Source organism: Panthera uncia, chromosome D1 (assembly GCF_023721935.1).
Source record: "Panthera uncia isolate 11264 chromosome D1, Puncia_PCG_1.0, whole genome shotgun sequence".
NCBI lineage: Eukaryota > Metazoa > Chordata > Mammalia > Carnivora > Felidae > Panthera > Panthera uncia.
This window is the reverse complement of record NC_064808.1, coordinates 58956802-58984109: the sequence shown is the minus strand read 5'-3', so window position 1 is coordinate 58984109 and position 27308 is coordinate 58956802. Positions and strand designations below refer to the sequence as shown.

At 41.9% G+C, this 27308-nt stretch overlaps 2 protein-coding genes across 4 annotated transcripts in view; both read left to right on the top strand.

The window, feature by feature from the left end:
* The window catches only part of NARS2 (asparaginyl-tRNA synthetase 2, mitochondrial), a 131605-nt gene extending 117331 nt beyond the window's left edge, over nucleotides 1-14274 (top strand). For 2 of the 3 annotated variants that reach the window (XM_049619825.1, XM_049619846.1), the window contains exon 14: nucleotides 2411-7540. In XM_049619825.1, the coding sequence (XP_049475782.1) occupies nucleotides 2411-2555 (145 nt within the window). In that variant the 3' untranslated portion in view covers nucleotides 2556-7540. Of the gene's footprint in view, nucleotides 1-2410; nucleotides 7541-10663 lie in introns of those variants that run through there. The other variant, XM_049619836.1, reaches the window with a different exon arrangement.
* Nucleotides 14275-19037: 4763 nt separating this feature from the next.
* Nucleotides 19038-27308, top strand: part of GAB2 (GRB2 associated binding protein 2) — a 186953-nt gene continuing 178682 nt past the window's right edge. Inside the window, exon 1 of the mRNA XM_049619769.1 lies at nucleotides 19038-19349. Within this exon, the coding sequence (XP_049475726.1) occupies nucleotides 19275-19349 (75 nt within the window). The 5' untranslated portion in view covers nucleotides 19038-19274. The remainder of the gene's footprint in view (nucleotides 19350-27308) is intronic.

Here is a 27308-nt window from a genome sequence, read left to right as displayed (position 1 = left end):
TCATCCCAAAAGGTGCCCTCCTCAATACCCATCACCCACCCTCCCCTCCCTCCCACCCCCCATCAACCCTCAGTTTGTTCTCGGTACCAATAGTGACTTTAGACATACTTAATCTCTCTGAGTCTTGGTTTTCTTGGCTCTGAAATGGGATGATAATATCAACTTAAGAGGATTATTGTGAGGACGAAATAAAATAATATAGGGTAAGTATCTACCTAGAATAGAACCTCAGTAAAAGCTAGTTTCCTTTCCCCTTTCCTTTGTTCTCAGTCTCGCTATGAGGTAGATGAGCCCCCTGACTGAGCAAGCTTATGCGTTTTGCCTGTTTTTGTCTGTCTACAAGATAATCTTCATAGTATGCAAAAACTAGCTAAATACAAATTTTAATTGTTTGTTAAATAAGTGTAGGCCTTTCTGGTCTTACTCATTTCAGTACTATTCTTGTCCCAGCTAAAGTTTTCAAACTCTTAAGATCTCTAAATACAAATCTCTGTTATTCTACTCTGCTTCCTTTTATCTGGCAATCACAGTATTTTAAAGGTAGAAGGGATTTTAGAAATCTTCAAGTCTGCGATCTCTGCTCGTGTTCCACTACATTGTGAGTAACCACCCCAGGTGTCTAAAGATTTTACTCACTTCCTATTTCTCCGTGCCATATGCAAATAACATCTGTAACTAGTTCCACAAATTTTTGTGCCATCTCTTCTGTAACCTGGCTGCCGTAGAATCAGTTTAACAACAATCTAACAAATACATATTCCTTCGAAAACTTGTTTTTTAGAAGTGGATTTTTCTATATATCAAAGCAAGGGCAAGAAAAATGCTACAGACTAAATCCATCTGCTGAATTCAGTTTCCAGCCATTTATGCCAGTGTTTTGACATCGATGTATGAGAAATTTAGAGCCAGCTGAAACTATTGCTGGACTTTTAGCAGCCAGCCCAGATCCTGCAGGTGTTTGTGGCAGGTGGCTTGATAGGCCTTTCATCTCATTTTCTCAGTATATCAAAGTATGCCCTGCCCCCATGCCTTGGAAACTTGAAGTTAATTCAGCTACCAAACATTTCATTTACTCAAGATTGTGCTTGTTTCCATTATTCCTGATAGTTCTTACTGGTCTGAAGTTTTATACTAGATACTCCTGTTCATTGATCCCTCACTTGGTGGTAACTCACCCAGTTGCAATTCCTCTTTTAGAAAGATCCATATTCAATCTTAATTGCCTAAAATACCAATACATGTGGTCATTATTACTGATAGTGGGTAAATTAGGTAATCGTCTTTATTCTTGAGGATCCAAATGACTACCGGCTATGGCACTTAAGTTTTATTCTGGAAGTGATTTTACAAATCATTCAAGAAGCTATAAAGAAATCCCCCACCAAATGACATAATAAAAATACCTATAAAGTCTTCCTCCTCCTTCCTTTCCTAAAATAAATTTATGACAAGCCGGTGTATTGAAATCTGAGTTTGAATCATGGCCGTACCATTTTCTAGCCACATGATTTTAAATGGGAATAGAATTAGTATAGATAGGTTTTGCAGGCTATCTAGCCTTCCAGAAAAATGGATTTGGACATACTATACTAGGTTTGAAGCACAGGACTGGAAATTTCACTCTAGCGTTCAAGAGTATATTTTTGTGCCTTCAGACAACAAATCTTCATGGAGGAAGCATCTTCTCCAGAGCAGACGTAGAGATAAAATGGTTGAATAAGGCACAGTTCCTGTTCTTAATAGAGCTTACAATCTAATACAGAGGGTATCATTTTATAACCTATCAGGCAAAACTCTTCACTCTTCTCTCTGTATTGAACAACATGATTTTAGTAGGAAAAAAAAAGCATTAACAAACTAAAAAATAGAAGAAGAATATATTTTCAAGAAAATTAATAAAGTTATTAGAACATTTTCTGTAGCCTCATGAGGCAAATTTTCTGCATATAAGTACATAAATAACTTAAAAAGGATCAAGTGACCAAAGCCTATGAATGCATGACAGGAATGCTATTTGAGTTACCTTGGACAGCTCATTATAACTTGTTCTTCACCTGTCTTTGGAGGGAAAAGATTTGTTTACTACTGTGGTGTAGATCATGGTGCCTGGGTGGCTCAGTTGATTGAGTACCAAACTCTTGATTTCAGCTCAGGTCATGATCTCATAGTTTGTGAGATCAAGTCTCATGTTGGGCTCTGCTCTGACAGCACGGAACCTGCTTGGGATTCATTCTCTCTCTCTCTCTCTCTCTCTCTCTCTCTCTCTCTCTGTCTCAAAATAAATAAACATTTTAAAAAAATTATGTAGATGGTAACAAATGGCTGCAAAATATTTTTGAAATGTAAAATTCTATCATGACATCTGATACAATACAGCATCTATAGGTGATGATTGTCTTTTCAAAATCAGGTATCTGGACCTCCGTCGATTTGGATCTGTACCACATGGAGGCTTTGGGATGGGATTTGAACGCTATCTGCAGTGCATCTTGGGAATTGACAATATCAAAGATGTTATCCCTTTTCCAAGATTTACTCATTCGTGTGTTTTATAGCTGGAAGACCAGTTAAAGAAAATCACCCTGTGCCAGAGGTACTGCGTGTGAATGTGCATATAAGAGAATACATGTTTGAAGTATAGAAATGCAAAAGTTTTCAATATGTAATTGTCATGCCCTAAGATATGACCTATGAAAAATAGAAGTGATCATGATTTTCTTAGAAAGTTGAGAGCAATTCGTGGAAAAATGAACTCTCTCAAAAAGATACTTGCAGCAGGTAGAATCTCAAAATCTATTATGTCAATTAAGAAGAAATGAAGAAACTGAACTGTGGTCTCAGAGGTCCTTTCAGACTCTTAAGACAGGATGAGATCGTGTGTTTTACTTTGTCTTTAATCATTAGAGCACTGCTCTTTGTGACCTCTGAGAAACAACTAGGAGCTAAAAATAAAATGTTGGATCTTTTCTCCCTTTCCAATTAATCTATGATAAATGCCCATCTTATTCTCACCGTTTTACTAAACATTACAGAAGAAAATATTCCTTTTGGGGTCTTTTTTGAGTTAATACTAAGTTAATGTTCTGAATTGAAATCTTTCATCAGACGGGGTACAAAAAGTCACATTTAATAACTGCTGATCTTTAAGTATAAAAATAGCAAATGGGATGTATTAATTATTTAAACTAATGACTGTTGTAGTTTATAGTAGATGTTTGTAACTTCTCTAATAATAAAATAGATTTTTGATACCTCTGAAAGAAAAATACAGATATATTTTTAAGTTCCATTTGACCTTTCCACAGTGAAAAGTGGAAGAAGGTATTTCCAGTGTAAGATGAGCATGCAAATGTAGCTAAACCTGAAGGACGGGTAATTTTGGACTCAAAAGGCAATATTGTCTATTAGAGTTTTTGAGAGGATTGCTGATTTGGGAATCTGAGACCTGACAACTGTAGCACTTTACGTGTATGATTTGGACAAGCCGTTTACTCTGTATGAGCTCATACATCATTTTCCTCAGAGTTGATACAACAATTACATGAAAGTGTGTGTGTGTGCATGTGTGTGCACGCACACACATGCATGCTTAAAACTGAAATACTACACAAATTTTTTTTAACTCTTGTAGTCTTCATTGAGTTACATATCTATGGACTTACAGCCAAATTATATGCTCAGTAGAATTTATATGTATCAAATAATGGTAAATGGCATGCATGCCTAAATAGTCAATTTTCTAAGTCTCATTAGATAACTTATCTGAGGTTATTTCCTGATGAGTTTGTATGTGGACTTTATTTTATCCTAACCCAAAGCAAATGACTGAAAGGAACTGCCAAACCTTAGAGCTGGAAATCACAGAAGCCACTAAGATGTTCTCATGACCAAACTTCTGCCTGATGCAGAGAGCGCCTATACCTGGGCAGGCACTTGTTGGCAAAGAGCTCAGTATCCCACAAAATAGCTCATTCCATTTCTGAATCTGTCTCATTTTTCGTTTTTGCGGAGCTAAAATCTGCTTCCCTAGAACTTTAATCCCCTGGGCTCAGATACCAAGTTTAGGGCAGGACAAAAGAGATAATTAGAGCTTTCATAAGGCTTGCCTCAATCGTGGGCTAGAGAGATAAATTCATTTGTTTGTGTGTAACAGATATTATTTGAGCTTACTCAGTATGCCAAGAATGGGGCTAGGTGGTAAATAAATGATAGTAAACAAAAGAGAAATGACCCATGCCTTCATGGAATTTACAGTCTATTAGAGAAGATACACAATCAATAAGCAAACAAATGTATTTCAAAATATGACATATGCTATAATATTTTATAAAGAACAGGGCAAGCATAGGGGCGCCTGGGTGGCTCAGTTGGTTGAGCGTCCAACTTCAGCTCAGGTCATGATCTCGTGGTCTGTGAGTTCGAGCCCCGCGTCGGGCTCTGTGCTGACAGCTCAGAGCCTGGAGCCTGCTTCTGATTCTGTGTCTCCCTCTCTCTCTGCCCCTCCCCCACTCATGCTCTGTCTCTCTCTCTGTCAAAAATAAATAAACATAAAAAAAATTAAAAAAAAAAAAGGAACAGGGCAAGCATAGATAACTTTGCTAGAGAAGGTATCTCTGAAAAGGTGGTATTTAACCTTAGACCTGGAAGATAAATGCAGAAACCATTTTAAAACATTTGCAACATCAGTCAGTATTGATTTGACATTCAAGTCTTGATACTGTATTAATTTTGTGAAGTGAGAATCAGAGACTCTCACAGGCCCCCAACCTGAAGCACTAATATTTTCCCAGGCTTTCGGGCATCATGTCTCCAGTGATTTTTGAGGCACCAGATAGAATTATAATGTTAATATGATGGTGGGGCATCAAAAACAACAGTGATAGAAAGAACAGTGAATCACAGAAACCCCAGGTGCTGATCCCAGAGCCACCATTGATTTAGCTGGAGAGTGTTAATCTGGTACGATCATCTTTGTGCCCTCCAGTTATTTCACCTGCAGAACTATCATTTCGAAATAGATCAACTCTAAGGATTCTTTTTCTATCTCTTAATCTTTCAGGAATCTGTGCTGGAGATAGTCACTAATAACAATCGATTTAGAGTCTAACTTATACACTTGATTTTTAGCACATATCAGGTCTCTGAAAATGTACAGTGAAGTCAGATCACTGAAAGTTCTGCAATAGACTTCAGTGTGTTCATTGTGTGTGTGTGCGTGGGGTGGGAGAAGTTCCTCCTCAAATAAACATTGTTCTTGCCTTTTTGATAAGTTTCAGCAGTGTATTTCCCAACTTTCATACTTACTTGTTCTTTTCCTCTACAGTTGATCACACAGTGAGTATCTGGTTGAAGCCAAACACTTGCCACTCATAACAAGCCTCAAAATTGACATCTTTGACTCATTGCTTTTATTTTACCAATAATTGAGCAACAGCAAATACTGGTGTCAGACAAAGATCATGAAAATGCCAAAACTAAACTTGCCGGCAGGGCAGACGGCATCTACAGGGAAAACTTTAAAATGCCCACTTGTCAGCTCCTGTATGAATATCCAGATTCTGCAGAGAAGCAGCATTGTAGAATCCTGTGTAGAATGAATAAAAGTCAAGGACTACCCACGCTATAATAATATTCTTATAGGGCTTAAACTGTGAGTTAAAAGGTGATTTGAGGGTGTTAACTTCTGTTTGAGTAACCAGTTTCCAATGAGGGAAAAATCAGATTCTGTTTTCCCAAGATTTCCAAACGTCACCTCAAAATAGCAACCCCAGCCACCCAAGAAAGAGTGTGTATATTTTAAAACTTAGAAATGGTTTTTCCATCATTAATTTCCATTCTCATTTCAAATTTTGAATTAGGTGGGGAAAAATAGTTACTTTCATCCGGCTGTCCTCTGGCCTGGCGAGGTTGTGCTTCTATTTATTCATTCATTCATGTATTTTTTTGGTCTCACAAGAACTTAATTGTGTGAGTGATCCATTCCAGATCTAGACATAATTCTCCCACCCTCTGACCCAGCCCAGAGACTGACTGTCACAGAACAGCAAAGGGACTGTTTGACCTTTTGTCCCTCTCAGACAGTATCTGCCAGAAGCGTCCCTCTACAATGTTATACATTCATTCTCTCTATAAATTGAATCTGGACATTCAAGCATGACTGAACAGGCACTGAAGATGCAATTGGTGAGATGGATTAACTCTACTCTTCTTTAAATCTCTTGTTTAGATAATTATAGATGAAAGATGCTTATTTGGATTGGATTGCTATTTATTCATATATTTATTTTAGTAAGTGGTGAGGCAAGAACATAAAAATGCAGAGTTGAAAGACAAATTGGCCTGGATTGAATTGATAAGAAATGCGTGGGGCTTGTTGGCTTCTGATCAATATTTGTATTCAGTCTGCAATCTTAAGTATGTATAATAAAAAGAAAACAGGTGGGAGTAATATCTGACTGTAGTTTCTTCCCAGTGTATAGTCCAAATTAAAAGGCATTCAGGACAAAAAATAACCTTAATCACCTGACACAAAAATGATTACGATCTGTCCACAAGACAGATCTTATTAGATCAGGACCAACACACCTCCAGAAACTTATACATTCTGCCATTACTGGAGTCCTGAATTACTCCTCTGATCAGCTAAGGTCCCAGGTAGCTCTTGGGCATTCTAATTAGCTCCAGTTTGTTTGGAGTCCAATGAATTTACAACCACTATTAGCACACTGTGTGGGAGTTTCCAGGGGAACTTTGTAAAGAAGTCAGGAGTTTGGGTGGTTCTTAAACTGTCATTCAGGCAGCTATTGAGTTAACATAGTTCATGACTCTTCAGTAACTTCCTGCTACATCTTTACTGTTCATAATTATTATTAGTAATATGACTATCAATTGAACATTGCTTTACAGTTTACAGAATTTTTTAATGTATTCACAATGTATTATGAACCTTGTTCTTTTGTAGCTTACTATGCCTCAAATTCATTTGGTTTAATAAAAGATTAGTTTGTTATGAAGATTGGTTATTAGGAATTCCTAATATCAAGGGAGAGTAAGACTGCAAATAAAGTCCACCACCCTTAGCCTCCAGAGAAACTGAAAGCACAGAGCTTTATGGTAACCAAAGAAGTTTGTATCTTAAGCCTCAGAGTTTAGTGGACATGTTGCAAAATACACACTTTGGCCTCTGATTTCCTTGTTTTACACAGGGGGGAGAGTTGAGAGGGTGAGGGAAATGACAGTCGAGTTCAAAGGCATTCTAGTACAGACAAACACTGGAATAAAGGGCCCTGGACCCAGCAGTGTACTTAAGCTCACTGTGTCTCTCTCTCTCTCTTTTTTTTTTTTTTTTTTTTATGTGTTTATGCTCATATTTGCCTTACTTACCCTCCTCTTAGGATCACCCTAGAATATACATGGAAAGATAGATGCAGGAACTTTGGTGGGGATTATTAATATCCTCCCCCAAAGTGACCAGCCTTTGATATGTCAAGATGATGCTCTGAGAATAGAAACGTGGTAGGCCCATCCAGCACAGGTTTTATCATGCTACAAATACACATATGCACAGCTAGAACTGTATTTTGCAAAACCTGGGCCATTTGCAGCTGTGACTCTTTGACTTATAACCTTCTCTGCACACTGGTTCAACAATAACTGCTTTGCTCTTTTCCTAGGATCCTGGGTTTGAAAATCTCTTAAAGATCATATTTCTTCCCCTGTCTGTGATGTATAAACTGCCCTCTCTTGTATTTTCCCAGCTCCTGGTAGTTTACCCTGTCCCTTCAGTGAATAGAGCTCTCTACTTAAGGGAGAACTTTTGCTATCCTTGGAGAATTCTGACCTGATAATACCCAAACCTGCCTCTCTCTAGCAAATGTAATAAGGAACACAAGAACACCATTTCTTCTCCCCAGCCTTCTTTTCTCCAAGATAGAATCTCCGGGGCTGCACCCCACTAGGTTATTCATCGGGCAGTGTATTCTTAAAGTGGGACTTTCTCTTGGTAGAGGAATGCTTCCCTCCACTGTCCACTCAGCTACTACCCAAGTATGCTGTGATACCGGTTTTGATTCTAGAAGAGCTTAAAAGTCTCTAGTGCCTCCCTTCCAGCTGTCTTACATCCTGTAGTGGTTGCCTGTATACGTAATAACTGCTGAGGAATCTTAATTACGGTTTCAAAATGTTCAGGGCAATCCCATCCCCCTTCATTTGGGGATTGCAAAAATGGATTTGGGTCACATACACATTTGTTGTTGAAGAACATTAAGTTTTTTCACTGAAGATTTCCACCAATTCACATGATCTTTGCAGTGTCCCAAAAGGCAGGAACTCATTCCTATACAATTAGGATATAGCTGGCCAGTGATCTCTTTAAGTGTGATTTCCATCTTCTACATTCTGTACTAAAGGTTTTCACATCGGGAAACTGTTGGGTCATATTCCTGCCAGAAAATGTGGTGGAGGTTTAGTGTGTTGGAAAAGATATTAGACAAAGAAAAGACCTTTTCTTTTTTCTTTTCTTTTTTTTTTTTTTTTGAGAGAGAGTGTGGGGGTGGGGGGTGTGTATGCACGCAAGCTGGGGAGGGGCAGAAGGAAAGAGAGGGAGACAATGTCAAGCAGGCTGCACACTCACTGCGGAGCCTGGAGATCAGCTCAGGGCTCATTCTCACCGTGAGATCATGACCTGAGCTGAAATCGAGAGTTGGACGCTTAACCCACTGAGCCTCCCAGGCGCCCCTCTGATTTAAGTCTTGACGCTCTACTTTTGAACTGCAGAACCTTGAGCAAGTGACTTTATCTGTGGGTTTGGATAGGCATCTGCAGAATGAGGGTAGTGCTTATCTTACAAGTGTTGTGAGAAACAAAACTGTGTGAAAGGGTTCCCTAAACTGAAAAGACTGCACAAATATAAGATCTCCTGAGGGAAACCTTTTTAAAACTCAAAAAAAAAAAAAAAACCAAACTGTATCAACTAAAATATCTATTGCATGTTGAATGAATATTTTATAGCCATCAAAAATTATGAGTGAAAATGTGTTCAAAAAATGTTAAATTGTAGTTTACAGTTACCAGTAGTGTAAAATCTGTGTACATGGACTAGAAGCATACGGGAAAAAAATGAAATCAGCTATTTCAGGGCAGTGGAATTGAGTGACTTTTTCTTTTAAAACCTCTTTGGTGTGTTCAGTTCAGTTCAGTAAACTTACTGAGCACTCAAACTGCCAGGTGCAGTGCTAGACTCTGCACATACAGAGATAAGTAGGACATGCGCCTTGCCTCAGGGACTCCCATTGCAGATGGTCTTGGCCAGAGTTTATTGTGAATAAGAATCACCTGGAGAGCTTATTAAAAATTTCAGGGGGCGCCTGGGTGACTCAGTGGGTTAAGCATCCAACTCTTGATTTTGGCTCAGGTCATTGATCTCACAGTTCATGAGATTGAGCCCCCATATTGTGCTGTGCTCTGTCAGCGTGGAGCCTGCTTGGGATTCTCTCTCTCCCTCTCTCTCTACCCCTCCCCTGCTCACGCACACATGCGCTTACTCTGTCTCTCTCTCTCTGTCTCCCCCAGAATAAATAAACTTAAAAAAATCATTTAAAAATTTTCAGATTACCTTGGTTCTACCATAGAAAGTCTGATTCAGTAGATGGAACAGCCCGCAGTTTGCGTTTCTTAAACAGTCACCCTGAGTGATCCTAATGTAGGTGGTTTAATTCCATGCTGTGAGAAAGCTTCAGGGAGGTTTTAATATTTTTACAGTAAAAGGTAATAATTACACAAATCTGCTCATTGAAGAACATACTATTTTTGATTGTTCTGCCTGCACCTTGGAGCTGGTTTTTTATGCCTCTGTACCAAGGAGGGAAAGCCAGCCCACAGAGTGATGTTACTCTTAAATCCATGCAGCATGAAGCCTTCCACACCTCTTGACCTAGATCTGTTTTCCTCCCTTTCTTGTCCACTGCCTCCCCCATGTTTTTTCCCCCTGTGCATCTGTATCTCTCCCGCTCTGATTCTTCCAATGCCCAGTAATATATCAACATCCAGATTCTTCCCCTTCCTTTTTCCAGCCTATCCCCCCCGCCAACCAGATATGTCAATTTTATTGAAACAAACATGTCTGCTTTACTAACTTGTTCTGGAAGGCTCTTATGTATGGTTAGTGTTTCTCAGAAAACTTAGGAGCGGGCTATTCATTGATCAACAACCACAAAATTATCATGTGTGGAAACTTCTGTGTTTTGGTGCTTGACTGTCATATAGCTCTTGATTAACTTTTTTCCATTGGGTTAGCCGTCCTCAACAGATTGCTGTCCTGCCCGTCGAGCTGGAGTATACCCTGCATTCTGACACAGCACTGCTTGTCTCCACATGCCTGTGGATGGGCTTGGTGGCTTTCCCAGGCGACACACCTGTCACCTCTTAGTCACCTAGAATCAAAATAATACAACTCTAATCACACTGAGGCTGTGAGGCTTTATTTTAGGAGGGGTGACACTCCAAAATGCAACTAGAGTTTCTACATTTTCACATGTTTATGTTACTTGTACTTCAAGATACCAATGGTTGGACAGTGGCTTCCAGAATCACTCCTTTCATTATGCTCCCTGAGAACCATATGCAGATACCAGCCATCTTACACTGCCATTTGTCTTCTCTGCAGGAAGGAGAGCTCCGTAACACAAGAGAGACCGCATCCATCTTTGTATCTGCAGTGCCCTGGAGAGTATCCAGCACATAGTGGGTACTCATTAAAAAACTCTTGAATGAATTAGGTGTCATTGAGGTGTCCAAAAAAAAAAAACCCAAAAACAAAAGGAAAAAGAAATATGTCCATCAGACAACAGGGAAATTCTCCTTAAAAAGTAATTCCCAAACTGGTGTTTCCCTCTTTATGTATCTGCAATATTTCATAAAATTTTAAACTAGCCTTTAAAGCATAAAAATCCAAGTCTGGAGCCTTTGCCTGAACATAGAACAAAAAGTTAAAAATTAAAAGTATAAGTTCAACTAGTAATGTATCTTTAGGAGCTGTTACTGAATGTGAGTTTCTAAGGTGTCTCTCCTGGTGTTGCTTCTAGAGTACAGTAACTAAATAGAGTTCTCAGGAACTTCGCTCTACTGTTCATCATTACAAAACCAGCACCGACCCATGTCCTTGCACACAGTGAATGCTCAGTAAATAACAAATGAATATATTTGATTGAGGGGAGAAATTCACAGCAAGTCTCAGATGAACTCAGAGTTGCTCAGATTTTCAGTTAATTACTGCTAACTCAGTGCCTGTCTCTGTGGGGCACCCCAAAACAAGAAAAACCTAAGAGCTCATAGTTTTAGTTCCCATACAGCTGGTTGATAATTCTCTGTGTTCCCACAATCCTTTGAACATACCTCTTCTACAACATTGTCCACACACTACTGTAGACCCCTGCCTACCTATTTCTCTCCCCAGAAACACCCTGAACTTCTTAAGACCCTGGTCTTACTCATCTCGGTGTCCCTATGCTGAACTCATGGTAGTAGGTTCTCAGAAAATCCTTACTGAGAATTAAATAACAAGGACATAAATGACCTTTCCTGAGTAACATGTATTTGAATATATAGTTTGCATTTGGATAAGAGTATATGCCTTTCTAAGTGTTTTCAGAGTTTCAAATGATAGGTACTGGGTAAGTCCTGAAAGAAAGTAGATCGGTTTTCATGCCTCTCTTAAATACTTGGCAAGGTGTCAGTTTAGTTATCAAGCCCATTCCTGCTCTGAGAATCACCGCCCCCACCGCACCCTAGCCCATGGATCCCCTGCAGACATAGTGGGGACAGGAGCTTCCCTTGCTGAGTGGACTGGCAGTGGATACCTGACCCAAAATGGGTATCATTTTCCCTTGGAAAAGTGGGATTGAGAACACTAGAAAGTCTGGACTGGTTGCTTGAACCAGGAATATATAAACTTAGGAAATGCAGAGCAACCATGTGCCTCAAGAGACAGAGAAGGCAGTCTGCAGAGAGAAATGAAGGCACATGCTCGGAGATGAAAAACCAGATGGCCTGTGAGAGACAGACACACACATCCAAACTGGCTGCCTAGTTTTTGCTATATTTAGTCCTCAGTTACTAACCTTCCTGAGGCCAGATTATTCAACTTTTTCTTGGGTTCCATGGGATGTGCCTCTTTTTTTTTTTTTTTTTTAAACCAATAAATTTCCTATTTGGGCTTAAGGAAATTTAAAACAGGTATCTGCTTTTGCAACTAAAAGAGAACATTAATACACTATCTGATTTATGGAAAGAATTCTCATTACTTTTTGTTGTTGTTGTTTACTTCCATTACCTTTTAGTCATACCCCCACATTATCCCAGAATACATGTTAATCAGGAAATTATTTAGATGAGAAATTCCTGATAGATAAGATGCCATAGGAGGATAAATGAGTGACATATTTGCTTTTCAAGTTTCTTGATACCCTGAGTCACAAAAACAAAACAAATGAATAGATGCTTATTTACAGAGGGGGGTTGGACAAATATCAGACCTTTTTTGAAGTACAAAATCAGATTAGAGAGGTTTTGAAGAACCAATACATTTGGCAGCTTCCCAAGGCATCTATTTTTGAAGATTCTTTCCAAAACTATATAAGAATGGCTTTTGTCATAAGCCTTAGCTGGGTTTCAGACTAGCCAAAACTGCCAACTGTAAGAGACTAAATAAAAAAGCATGTGTGCCTAGAGCAAGCCAGACCCTGCTGTTGGCCGGCCATAAACAATGAAAGTAAGATAAAAGATTTTGCTCTTCAGAAACAGTTCCAAATGTGTTTAGAGTTTTGTGTACCATATTCATTCAACCCTGGCATGCCGCACCCTGAATTTAGTCCTCACTTAAAATAATCATTTTGAAAACATGCATGGAAAATAGGGAACTGGGAACTGCTAAAATCATCATTTGGTTCCGGAAAATTTTTTCTGAAGAAAATCTTCAGGCTTTTTCCTAGAATGTTACGAAAACGTTAACTTATAATGATTACTGCCAACATATTTCTAATCATTCTAGGAAAAGAAAACAGCAACAAATAAGTTTCCAGCTCTTTGCACAGTCAACACTCTGGACCTTGGAGAAGCTTGCATGTAATTTGACTGCAACTACTTTCCTTTTTTAGTTAATTGTGTTAAATGTGCCTCATAACTCCTAATCCCGGTGGGGCTGTCATTTAGAAGGGGCTTGGGGGAAGCTGTTTTAATTCTGGCTTTTGTTTCAGCCACTAAATGTAATACCACATGATTGTTGACCCAACAGTAATCCAGTTAAAAAACAGTCTTCAGAGTTACTGCATCATCAAAATTAACCCTGATTACATCAAATTATGTTGAAAACAGACCACAGCTGTTTGCCCTGTTGAAGCAACTGCTTGAGAGCTCATCCAGAAGATCTATCTGGGTGTCAGGAAGATACATTTTGTTTTTTATCTTTGTTTCTCGTCACAAATGTACAAGGGAAACACTATGTTCTTCCCAGGGTGCTTGGTGGGAGTTGAAAACTTTGTGATCCTCCAGAATCCAAAATCTTCTTAATTCCAAAGTAGCAGAAAATCAAATCTTTTAAGGTTTCAGTTTTCTATAGAAAGGATGTCAGAAGAAGGAAATGTAAATCTATTGAGTATTGCTCTTGTCAGCAGGAAAGAAATGGAACTTAACTACAGAGAAGGATGGCGGGGCCTCCTCTGGTAGGCTGCGTGCAGTCATATGCTAGGGATGGCTCATACCAACCCATGAGCACAGACGGTGGTGAAAAATTTTGCAAGCTGGTTGCTAAAAAATAGCATTATTAAAATTAAATAATTTTAAATGGAAAGTAACAAGAATCGGAGAAGATGGGAGACAAAGTGGAACTCTCATACATTGCTGGTAATGCAAAATGGTGTAACCACTGTGGGAAACAGTTCAACCATTCCTTAAAAAGTTAAACACACAGGTGCCTGGCTGGCTCAGTCCGTAGAGCATGTGACTTTTGATCTCGGGGCCATGGGTTTGAGGCCCATGTTGGGTGTAGAGATTACTTTAAAAAAAAAAAATTAAGCACAGAGTCACCCTATGATCCAGCAACTTGACTCCTAGGTATATACCCAAGAGCAGTGAAGACGTAGGTTCACACAAAAACTTGTACACATATGAATGTTCACAGCAACATTCATAGTAGCCAAAAAGTGGAGACAACTGAAATATCCATCAACTGAAGAATGAATAAATAAAATGTGATACATCCAGTCAAGGAAATATTAATATTTGCAACAAAAAGAAGATCTGATGTATGCTACAACACGAATGGACCTTGAAAATGTTATAGAAAGTGAAAGAAGTCAGACACAAGAGGCCATGGATTCCAATTATATGAAATGTCCAGAATTGGCAAATCCATAGAGACAAAGTAGATTAGTGGCTGCTGGGGGTTCAGATTAGGGGAATGAAGAGTGGCTGCTAATGGATATGGAATTTCTTTTGGGGATAATAAAAATGGTCTAAAATTAGATAGCAATAACGGTTACATAACTCCGTGAAATACTAAAAACTGAGCTGCACACTTTAAAAGGGTGACTTTTATGGCATATGAATGATACATTAATAAGCTAACTCATAAACTTACAGTTAAATAAATTATATGAAAAACAAAGAGAATAAGTAACCAGAACTATCAGTTACTAATACACTACATTTTCCTGTTATCTCTGCTCTGTCTATTGTATCTTTATTTTGGAAGTACTAAATAAAGATATATTACAAGCATCCCTTAACTGTATTCATGAACATAAAGTCTATAGCTTGAAATTGGCCAGGAAGGTGGGGAGGGTATAGTATTAGCACCACAAAAATTGTCGTATACTACAAATCAAGGCCTCGTCCACTACAACCACCAGTGAGCCAGGTTTTAAACATTTATCAGCACAACACTGGTTGTATGGATCAGATAACCATTGTGGGTACCTCTGGTAGAAATAAAATGAGATGGTTTCCTGTGGCCTTTGGATCCCCAACAAAAATACTAGCAAATCTGCAAAGCCACTATACATGCATTCATTGCAGAAGAAAATGACATTTCTGGTCAGCTGTTAGAAGAAACTCAACTTGGACTCAGGAGACATATGTTCTCCTGTTTTGCTAGTATTGTGTGTGGGTACAAGGGGCTGATAGAGCACCTGTAGTACTGTCACAATGAGGCCAGATATCAGACAAACCACAAATGATTTAATTCTTAGCCCCAGAGAGGAGAGTATCTGGGGAGTCTGCACAACAGTGTCGGGGTTGTTTGGAAACCAAAAGTTAACAGTTACTTCTCTGGAGCCTGGAGATAGGAGTCAAAAGGTCTAAGGAGCCGTTGTTTTAGAAACTACCCCAGGATTTCAACCACCTGTGAACATGAAACTGCATAGGATTACCTCCACCTGCTCAGCCCCTTCCATGAGACCAGTCACTGTGGATTTAAACACTCTAGCTGCTTATAAGTACCTTCACAGATCCTGTTCTCTGGTGTGGATGGATCAGAGACTTCTGGATGCTTCAGGAGTCCACAGCTCCCAGTTGTCATCCATTAAGGGTTGTTTTTTTCATTCTCACGACATTCAGCGAGCATTGATTATGTGCCTGGCACCATGCAGAGAGGCTTTAGGGATACCACAAACGAGGACGACCCAGCCCTGCTCAGGTATTTGCAGTACAGTGTGATAACCTAATTTATATATGTGCAATGTGAATTCAAGAAAAACATGAACAACTGTGCTGAGGTGTGGGGATGGTGAGTTTTAAGGAAAGGGGTCTTGACATATGTTCAAGATCCAATCCAAGGTAGAAGTTCTCTGAAGGAAGTAAGAGGCCATCATGCGAAGTATGGTTTGGAATACCAGGGCACTTTCTCAGGGACTTGACAAGTCTTCGTTCCTGGGAGAATATGATAAATCCACAGCATGGTCTCTGAATACAGTGATGTACCACCCTCACCAGTGTCTGCAGAAATGTCCCAGAACCCTTACTGCCCCAAAGCAATTAGCACAAGTTCTAATTTTTCACAAAAGAGAAATTGGGAAACGGGACTTGCTCCAACTTTTCCCATAAGAAAGTTTATTTCCAGAATATCCAACACTGGGTGTAATGTCAAGTAACTCTCAGACTTTTAGCAGCTGCAGACAGGGAGGAAACCACACTATTAGGTCTTCAGCCACACCCCAAGCCCACTTTCAGATCTCTGTCCCATCCAGATGCCAGAAATTGATTTGAGTAGCTCACAGTAATTAGATGGAACTAAGTAAGCGCAAAGCATCCGGGGTTAAAGTGGCACACACCTCAACATTCATGAGAGTCCAGTGTCCTGAAAGTCACCAGCTGAGGTGGCTCAGCTGGCCACAATGACCTTAGCAAGCAGCACTCAGCTCTGAAATTAACCTGTCAACTAAATTGAAGGGGAGAAAAGGCTAGGCTAGGACACAAACATCCATCCCCACCCCCGGTCCAATCACTGACGTCAAGCTTGGCGTGGGTGGTATTAATCATGCCAGCCTGGTGTGCAGTTGAGGACAGCTCTCCTTCCAGCCCTTCCAACCCGTTCCTGGGACCGTTCCATCAGCCATGCACCTGCCGCTGGCCACAAACCCTCAACTCGCAGACAGGCACGGATGCAGGCTGTTGCTGACGACACTCAAAGCCAGAGTGCACCCTTTAGAACCCAGGCTTGGGTGGGGGAGGGGCGGGAGCAAACCCTTGTGCCCATGCTTTCTTCCCAGGTGTGCAGTTCTCTAATCTCTGCAATGCTTCCTCCAGAGAAGCTCTCACCATGAGATGGTCATTTCCTGAGGACTTAATGAGAATATAGAATTAATGACCCAAAGCACTCTTTGCAGCCGGTCATTAATTCCCCCCAGGAAATACCCATGGTCTTTAATCAAAATTGCCTAAATTATAGACTAGTGATGCGTGTCCTCACAGGTTTGGGGGCTGTGGGGGGCGGGGGCTGTCATCCCTACTGGTTCCAATAGATGGCGCCTATCTTCATGTAAATAAACCACCCCTAATTCATTTCTCACTTCTCACCAGCGCAAACCAGAGGGCATTAACAACAAAAAACAGCACGCAGTGGAGAGGACTTAGTGAAGGCCCAGACAGGAACGTTCTGTTCAAGGGCTGTCCCCAGGCCTGGCACACATCTCAGGCTCAGAAGACGGAGGCACACCAGGGTGCAGCCAGAGACAACAGTCCAGCCTCCTGTGTGCAGCCTGAGCTGGGTGCTGGCAGCTAAGTAATGAGAAAGGTGGGGTGAGGCACCAAGCACCAAGAGGCCCTTTCTGTAGGCTTTGGGGAAGGAATGGGATGTTCAGAGAAGACTTCTTGAAGCTGATACAGGTTTCCCAGACTATCCACAAGTTTGCTTTATGCCCCTTCACTTTTACGAAAGACCTACATTACTGCTTGTTTTGCTCACCAACAGAATTCTCACCTTTTGGTGATGGTAATTGCTTCTTCACTTTACCCCATTTCAGCTTACCAAAAGGTTTCATGGGAACACACCCCTCTTGGATTGCAGGGGTGGGGGGAAACCTGTACTCTGTAACTGTTGTATTTCAAGGCCCCTCCTTTCATTGCCCACAAAACACCAAACTTTTCTTTTTCCACATGGAATTGTAAATAATGGGGAGGAAAGAGTCTTTTGCAAAACAATTTAAGAGCTTCTAGCAGAATGCAGCTCAACGCCCAACTAACCGTTGCTGAATCTGCTCCCAGTCTGTCTTGAATCATACACCTATCAAAGAATATGTATCAGAAGACTACTCTTCTAGGGAAAGATGAGGCATATATGTATGCCTGACTTGCATCATATACCTTCAGCTGCAGACAATCCATGCAGATCTCTCAGACTGCAATGCCTGAGACTTGGCACTATGACTCAGATGTGAATGAAGTCAGAAAGATTGCTTTATTTTGGTTGGGAGTTGCCGCCTCCTGATCGATTTGGCAGGCTTGAGTATTTTGATATTTGTCTCAGGGTTCCAAGGTACTAAAGCCAGAGGTTAAAATGGCCATAATTCTAGTGGCGGCCCTTAAATGTGGCATAAGGATCGCTCAATCAGAAAGCTAAGGCAGCTCCGATCCCAGCTGTAGCCTGATAGTTCTGGCTCTACATTCAATCCAGCAGGATAGTGAAATGAGGGGTGCAGGGGAGCTGACTTCTACCTCTCATGATGCTTAGAAAAGCTGGCAGATAGTAAAGGATTTGCTTTTACAAATTGATTAAAGTGAGTGAACTTTCTCCAACCCAGGTATAAAACCAGAACGATGTCCAACAGCTTGAAACAACTAGCTTCACTGCACGGAAACTGGAAAATGGACAAAATAGCCTTAGTCCAACGTGGTGTGGAGAGTGTGAGATGCTGTGTCTCCTACTTATCTGCCCATAGCACACTTCTCTATGGATAAAATGGATTACGACCCACTTGGCTCTCCATTGTACAGGCTTTGGCACTTTAGGCTATCTGTAAAATGGGAATAATACCGCTCGCCCAATTTGTAGATTTGTGAAGACAAGTAAGCAAACAAGGAATGTAAAAGCGCCCAGCACGTATTTGTTTTCATCTTTGCTTCTCCCGCCAAGGGGGTGCGAGAGTTAATGAAACTCTTGCTGGGAAGCGGATCACTTATTTCAGCCAGAACCTGACCCACTGAAACCTGAAACTCAGAGTGCATAGGAAACGCGAGCAGCCCTCGGGTCCCTTCCTGACGACCCTCTGTGAAAAATCGATTCTCGATCGAGGGCGCGCAGACCCTTCCCTTCACCCACCCCCGTTCCCACCAGGGGCGCGGCCGCATCCCCGGATTGCTGTTGAAGCTTGAGGGCGGAAAGCAAGACCCGGGGGCGCGGCTGGCGGCCGGCCGCCGGCCTCGGCGTCTGCTCAAACCTCGGGCTTCCCGGGTCCCTAGAGGCAAGGCGGTGTTTGCGTCTTTGAAGGCGGCCCGCCGGGGGGCGCGGCGGGCTGTGGGCGTGGCGAGCGCGCGCCGCCCTTTTTCCTGCTGTGGCGCCCCCACCGCGGCCCGGCTGGGAGTGCGCGCGGGCGCGCGCGGGGAGAGCGGGAGCGCGCGAGGCAGCCGGGCCCGCGCCGCGCCGCCTCGTCCTCGCCCCGCGGCCGCTGGCCGCCCCGGCCCCTCCCCTCCCCCGTGAGCTGCGCACCGCCGGCCGGCTGACCCAGCGGCCCGCGTCCGCGCCCTTGTCAGCCCGACCCCGCGGCGGGCTCCAGGCGGCCGGCAGCATGAGCGGCGGCGGCGACGTGGTGTGCACCGGCTGGCTGAGGAAATCGCCTCCCGAGAAGAAGTTGAGGCGCTATGTGAGTGCGGGCGACGAGCGGGTGCGGCCGCCGAGGGCGCGGGTGGAGGGCGCCCCGCGGCCTGCCCAGGGGCTGGGGGCTCCGGGAGGGGCGTCGCCGACGGAGAGGGCGGGCCCTGGGGGCCCCGGGGGGCGAGGAGCGGCCCGCGCGCCCCGCGACTCGGGGCTGTGTGGGGCACCTGCACACCTGTCACAGGTGCGCGGCCGAGGGGCGGAGCGGGCGGGCGGGCAGGTTGAGGCTGCGGCTCCTTCTTCTCCGGGCGGGCGCGGCGGCAGCGCCTCCCCAGCCAGCTTCCCTGTAAACTAAATACGGTATCGAAGTTTGTATTGATTGTTTTGGAGACCGAGAGAGTTGATTGCCGGGGCTGGGGGACCATAGTAACCCCGAGCGGCTTCAGCCTGCAGGGCTGTGGGAGTGGGCGGGAAAGGGGGGCGCAGGCTGCGGGGCGGCTGGGTCCGGCCCCCACAAAGGGCGAGGCTCCTCACACCCTTTCCCCCTTCCCTTTCTCTGCCCGCCCCTCCCGGTGACCGCCTGCTTCCTTCCAGTCCACAGCCTCTGCATCACGGGCAGCGTCAGCGGCATGTGCAGCTCTTGTATTAAGTGACTCATTTGTTTGTCCCCCTTCATTCCGTATGTCTCTCACAGACATCCCCCCACCCCACCCCACGATGGTGACATTGCAGTTTGGTCTGGTATAACTGGCCGGGATTTTGTGTCGTCCTTGGTGTCTGGGGTCGGGAGAAATCAAGGTTCTCAGTTGCCAGGTGGTGCTGACCGACGGTGTTTACCGAAATCGCTGGGACAGCTTCTCCCTTCCAAGTGAGAAACTGGCAACATCGAGCGAGGGGAAGGTGGGATACAGTCTGGTGCCGACTGGTGAAGAGGTCTGGCTAACCGCCCCTCTCGTCCCCCCCCGCCCCCCCATTCCAGTGCCTTGCCTGGTGGGGTCAAAGTACACGATGGTAGTAATTACAATCAACTCTGGGCCGTTTGCAGGCGTTTGGAAATGGAAGTAAGGTCGGTATAAGGTGTCAAGGTCTCTCTTCTGTTCCGTTTTCACTTCCTTTGAAATGCCCTTGTTAAACTGACTCCTGGTGCTGGCCTCTCTGGGATCATTCCCACAGCATGAAAGTGAGCTGTTGCCTTCCAGCTGCAGTGCATCAAGGGAACTCCGAACAGACCCTGCCCTCTGTCAGCTGCACCAGTGGCTGTCCATGGGGGGAGAGGCAGAAGCTTAGCAGAGTTTCCTGTCTTGGCTCCCCAGATCAGAGCTGAGGGACTTCTGGCCTCTGGATTGAGGAAGTGACATTCTGTTTTTCAAAGGAAATGTTGTTGGGGAGTGCAAGTGTGTGTGTATGTAAATGAAAGCAGGCTCTTATTTAAATCACTTGCTGGGAAGACTCTAACAGTGACTTTTCAAAGTGGACCTAGATTTAAAATACAGTAAAGATGAGGCAATGGAGGGTTCATTTCCGTTCTTAACGTTCGTTTTTCAGGGATGTCCAAGGAGCCAAAGCATTATCACTGCTAAGAAAGAAACGTTCCCCCTTTTCAGAGTTGTATCAGCTCATTAGGAAAGGTGAATTTTTATATTAGGTTAAGGATGAGTAATTTGCTATGGATGTTTTTATAATTATAAAAAACAAAACAAAAAGTTTTTGGCCCCAAAGAGCTCAAGAAAGGTATCGGTCGAAGTGTAATAACATACCAGCTAGCGGAATAGAGTATCCAGTGACAAATGTGACTCTTAATTTTCGAAATTAGAGCACTACCCTAAAGATCCTTGAAACTTTGCTTTTGATACAGTTTGCAAACAGTTTGATACCATATCTCTATTTGATGACTACTTCAACTCTATCACCCAGACTCTCTTTACGACCCATTTCTTTGGTATTTTTGTTCCCAAGCAACTTTAGTTCAAAAACAAGTTTGGAGGCTTTGGGGTCAAGCAACTTTTTCACCCATTTGAAGTACTTGACATCCTACAGTCCTATGATGACCTCACCCGCTTTCCCACTTCCTTGCAGCTCCAGCCCATGGACATCTGATCAAACTACTAACAACTTCTCTTGGGCTTGGGTGTAATGTGTTCCACTGATATGACTGGAACTGAGTGCGAGCTCAGTTCTCTTAGCTGAAACTGGGCTGAGTTGTCTAACCCCAAGCTCTTGGGGTTAGAGTCTGCCTTTACATCTTTTCTTTTTGGGCGTTGAGAATTTCTGCACCTTGCTTCAAGTTAAAACTTTGCCAGTTCCCTGTGTTCACTAGAGACCCAAATTCATTAGAATCAAACTAGGAAACAAGTTATTTCCCAGCCTCATTACTAAACACACACCCTAAAATAGCTGCTTATTCTGGTATATACAATAGCCATGTGGTATCATGGATTGTTAAGTCTCCATTTTAAGAATATATCACATATCTGAGATCAAGGGAAAAGAAGTTCATGAAATAGATTGCAACTATTTACAATGAATTTTAAAAAACCTCTCTCTAATTTGAAGAGGTGGTAGGTTGAGGGAGGAAAAAACAACTTGAAGCTATAGCAAATGTTAGCAGAGATTAGGTTTAGGGATGTTTTTGTCAGCCTTTTCTAATTTATTAATCATAAGAAGATGTAAAGATCTATTCAGTATTTCTGTGCACTTTGGGGGAATTACAAAAAGTGACCTCTGGAAAATGGTGAGTATTGCCTCTGGACCATCATCATATGGTTGCAGTGGGAAGCTAGAGGGAGGAACAGCCCTCCCATCATGCTGTAGTGTGCATGTGTATGAGTGTGTGTGCATATACATGCACACACATATATAAGGTGGAAGCCAGATTTTCTTGAGGAAAAACATTTTATGACCTACACTGCTCTGTAATTTTCTATTGATTTCACTGGGGTAAAAGAGAGAAACTATGGACAGCCGCACTGCCCTCTAGTGGCTAATTTGGAGAAAATTGTGTAGTGATTCTAATGAACAACTGCTTTGAGGAAACTAATTATTTTATTAAGTCAACTTGCTTATTAAATATCTGTATCTCTGGATTTGATGCTCGGAATAAAAATTAAGCCATCCTGTCAGTCTTAGCAGATGACCTTGCCTTCTCCACCAAGAACATTGAAGCTATCAGAGGGTAGCTGTCTGCACATACTGCAACCAGATTTCCAAATTTACCTGCATCTGCATGATTCCTTTCCTTTTCCCTACTTCTTAGAGTAGATGAGGTGCCCCTTCTAACTGAGCAATCCTGCTACCTGTGCTTTGGATCATATCCCATCCTATCTGTTCAAGTCGTTATTACCCTTTCTGTTATGGATATTCTGTGTCTTCCCCTCTCTACCTATTTCTTTCCATTAACATGTAAACACACTTCCTTTTAACAAAATCCTCCCTCAGTATCACATCCTTTCCTTCTCACTGTGCTTTCTGCTTTTCTTTAGAGCTAAGCTTCTTCATGGTTGTTTATACTGTTTCCATTTCTCCTCCCTTCTTGTCGGTTGGTTCCAGTCTGAAACCTACTTTGTCATTTCACAAAAGCTGTTCTCTGAAAGGTGCCAGTGATACCCAGGTCACAGAATTCAGAGGTCTGTTTTTTCACTTCTCATTTTAATTTCTTCACTGCTTAGTCACAGTAGACCACTCACTCTTTCTTGAAGCACCTTATTCTTAAGTGATATGATAAATGCCTGACTTTTCTTCCTTGTGTGTGTTTTTTTGTTTTGTTTTGTTTTGTTTTTTTGGCTACTATATGTCTCTTTTGCTAAATTGACCCTTGTTACCCAATCCTTAAAGTTTGAAGCTCATTTATGGTCACAGTGGCTATGGTCTAGGTTCTTTTCTCCTTCTCAGATATCTTGTCCATCCTCCTGGCTTCAGTTATCATTGCATGCTGGTTGTTATCAAGTTAAATTTCCATCCCAGAGTTGTGTTCTCAACTCCAGACCTGCATATACGGTTGTTAACTGGACATCTCTACTCGAATGTCTCCCAGTCATCACAAACTCACCACACCCAAAACTACACTCTCATTCTTCATCCCATATCTGCTCAATAAATGGTGCCACTGACCACCCACTTGCTCAAATGTGAAACCGGAATCAGCCTTGACTCCCTGTCACCCACTATTCCACATCTAATCGTTCACCAAATCCACTAGTGCTATCATCTTAATATAGTTTTCTCTACACTTCTCCCTCCCCACTGCCATGACTCTTAATATTGTCATTTTAATAGCTGTCTGTTGATGGCTTACTTTGTGGCAAGCACTGTGCTTAGACCATTGATCTTTTAATTTAATCATTTTAGCCCTATGAGGAAGGAATGTGACTTGTCCAACATCACCTGGCTTTGTCCCAAAGCCTAAGCTTTTGTTGTTGTTGTTGTTGTTAATTAAACTTTTACTCTGAGGTAATCATAGGTACACATCTATTTGTAAAGATAGTAAAAAGAGATATGTGTACTCTTTACTCACTTTCTCCTAATGGTAACATTTAGCAAAACTATAGTGCAGTATCACCATCAGGATATTGATAATGATAGACTCAAGATACAGGACATTTCCGTCACCACGTGATCCCTCATGTTGCCCTTTTATAGTCCCATCCACTACCAAGGCATTCCCACCACATCCTTAGCCTGTGACAACCACTAATCTGTTCTCCATTTTTATATTTTATTATTTCAAGAGTCTTATATAAATGAATTTGTAAGTTTGTAACTTTGAGGGATTGGCTTTTTTCACTCAGCATAATTCTCTGGAGATTCATCCAAGTGGCTGTATGTATCACTAGTTCATTCTTTTTAACGCCCGATAGTATTCCATGGTATACATGTACCATAATTCTTTTCTCAAACTGTTCACTTACTGGTTTTAATTTACACTTTCTTATGGTAGATGATATTGAACATCTTTTCAGATGATTATTTATCATCTGTATGTCCTCTTTGGTCAAATGTCTTCCTTTAAGTCTTTTGTCCGTTTTCTGTAAGAATTGTTTGGTTTTTCGTTTTTTGTTTGTTTGCTTTTTTAAGTTTTTATTTAAGTAATCTCTATTCCCCATGTGGGGCTTGAACTCAGGACCTGGAGGTCAAGAGTTGCATGCTCCTCCGATTGAACCAGCCAGGTGCCCCTGGAGTGTTATTTTTCTTATGGTTGAGTTTTGAGAGTACTTTATATGCTCAAGATACTAGTCCTTGTCAAATAACGTGGCTTGCAAATATTTCCTCCCAGTCTATAACTCGTCTTTTCACCCACTTCACCGGGCTTTAGGAGAGCTAAAGTTTTTAGTTTGGATGAGATCCAGTTTATCAATTTTTCCTTCTATGAGTTGTACTTTTTTTTTGGTCAAGTCTAAGAACTCTTTGCTGAGCTAAAGCTGCAGAGCTTTTCTTTTCCCTAAACATTTTTTAGTTTTAAGTCCATGATCTGTTTTTTAGTTAGTTTTGTATGAGATTTGAAACTTTGAGATTTTTTTGGTGTTGTTGTGTGTTTTTGGCAATGGACGCTCAGTTGCCCCTGCACCTTTTGTTGACAAGGTCATGCTTCCTTTATTGAGTTGCTTTTGCATCTTGGTCGTAAATCACTTGGGCATATTTGTGTGGGTCTATTTTCTATTCTGCTCCATAGTTCTACTGCCAATACCACATAGTCTTGATAACTATAGCTATATGAGAAGTCTTAAAATCTGGTAGACTGATTTCTCCATTTATTCCTGATCAGGTTAATCTTAATTTTTTTTTTTAAGGTAAATTTGAAAAGTCAGCCTATCATTAGAAAATTTGAGGGGCGCCTGGGTGGCGCAGTCGGTTGAGCGTCCGACTTCAGCCAGGTCACGATCTCGCGGTCTGTGAGTTCGAGCCCCGCGTCGGGCTCTGGCCTGATGGCTCGGAGCCTGGAGCCTGTTTCCAATTCTGTGTGTCTCCCTCTCTCTCTGCCCCTCCCCCATTCATGCTCTGTCTCTCTCTGTCCCAAAAATAAATAAAAAACGTTGAAAAAAAAATTAAAAAAAAAAAAAAGAAAATTTGAATAATACTAAAATACAAATAAAAATTACCTGTAATCCCATTAGTCTTAAAATTTTCTTTAAATTTGTCTTTTCAACACGGAATGTGAGTGTGACAAATATATTAGTTTAATAATTTATCAAGCAGCAATTATATGCCAAGCATTCAAGTTCTGGGACTATGCAGAATAAGAAGAAAAGGCTTCCTGGAGAGGTGGCCATGACTAGAAGTAAGCCAAAAGAAGAAAGTCTTCCAGACACTGAGACCACAGACAGTGGCGGCCAGTGGCAAAGAACTGCAGAGTGTGTGCAGGGACACTAAAGAGAGTTTGGTGTTGCTGGACCATCTACAGGGTGATGCAGATAGTGGCCTATGAGGCTGAAGAGGTAGACAAGAAAGAACCTGTGGGTTGGAGAACAAGGGAGAGGTATAAATAACCAACTGGTACATGAAAAGGTGCTCAGCATTGTTAATCATCGGGGAAATGCAAATGAAAACCACAATGAGATATCACCTCACACCTGTCAGAATGACTATAATTAAAAAGAAAACAGTATGGAACCTCCTCAAAAAATTAAAAATAGAAGTATCGTATGATCCAACAATGCCATTTCTGGGTATATATCCAAAGGAAATGAAAACAGGATGTTAAAGAGACATCTGCACTCCATGTTCATTATAGCATTATTCACAATAGCAAAGATATGGAAACAACCTAAGCATCCTTCAGTGGATAAATAGATAAAGAAGATGTGTGTGTCGTGTGTGCGTGTATGTACACACACACAAGAATATTATGCATCCATGAGAAGGAAGGAAATCCTGCCATTTGCAACAACATGGATGGACCTTGAGGGCATTATGCTAAGTGAAATAAGTCAGAGAAATACTGTATGATTTCACTTATATGTGGAATCTAAAACAGCTGAGCTCATAGAAATAGTAGAATGGTGGTTACTGGAGATTAAGAGCATGGGGGAAGTGAAGAGATATTAGTCAAAGGGTACAAACTTCCAATTAAAAGTGAATTAAGTTATGGGGCGCCTGGGTGGCTCAGTCGGTTAAGCGTCCGACTTCAGCTCAGGTCATGACCTCACAGTCTGTGAGCTGGAGCCCTGCGTCAGGCTTCGCACTGACAGCTCGGAGCCTGGAGCCTGCTTCCGATTCTGTGTCTCCCTCTCTCTCCGCCCCTCCCCTGCTCACACTCTGTCTCTGTCTCTCTCTCTCAAAAATAGATAAACATAAAAAAAAATTAAAAAAAAATTAAGTTCTGAAGATGTAATGCACAGCCTTGTGATTGTACTTAAAATACCATGCCGTATACTCAAAAGTTGCTAAGAGAGTGGATGTTAAATGTTCCCATCAGAAAAAAGAAATGGTAATTGTGTGATGTGATAGAGGTGTTCGCTCATGCTGTGGTGGTATGTCCTAGTGCGATATACAAGTGTGTCGAGCCAATGTTATACCCCTTAAACTTACACATGTCAATTAGGCCTCAGTCAAGCAAAGATAAAAAGAAGAAGGAGAAGGAGAACAACAACAACAAGGGAACAGGAGGTCTTCAGAAATAAGCAAATCTAAGATTTGTCTATCCTAAGAAGCCAGAGCTTTATTACAACAGACTCTTTGAGTGTTTAAATAAAATTTCTGTCTGGTCCGCATTCCTGGGACAGATAACCAGGTGGACATTCCTTTAGCGGCTTTCTGTTCTGTGGTCCTAATCACTGGATTGATTCTGTGATAGTGTTTAACATCAAAGAGACTGCTCTAACCCAGGCCAGTCTCTGAGCTTCTTGTTACTAGCATTGGATCACAGTTCCTCATTTGGAATCAGCCACATGCCTATCAACAGATGAAGGAATAAATAAAATGTATTTTATATAAATATATACCATGGAATATGATTCAGCTCAAAAGGAAGGAAGTTCTGACACATGAACATTCTACAACATGGATAAATCTTAGT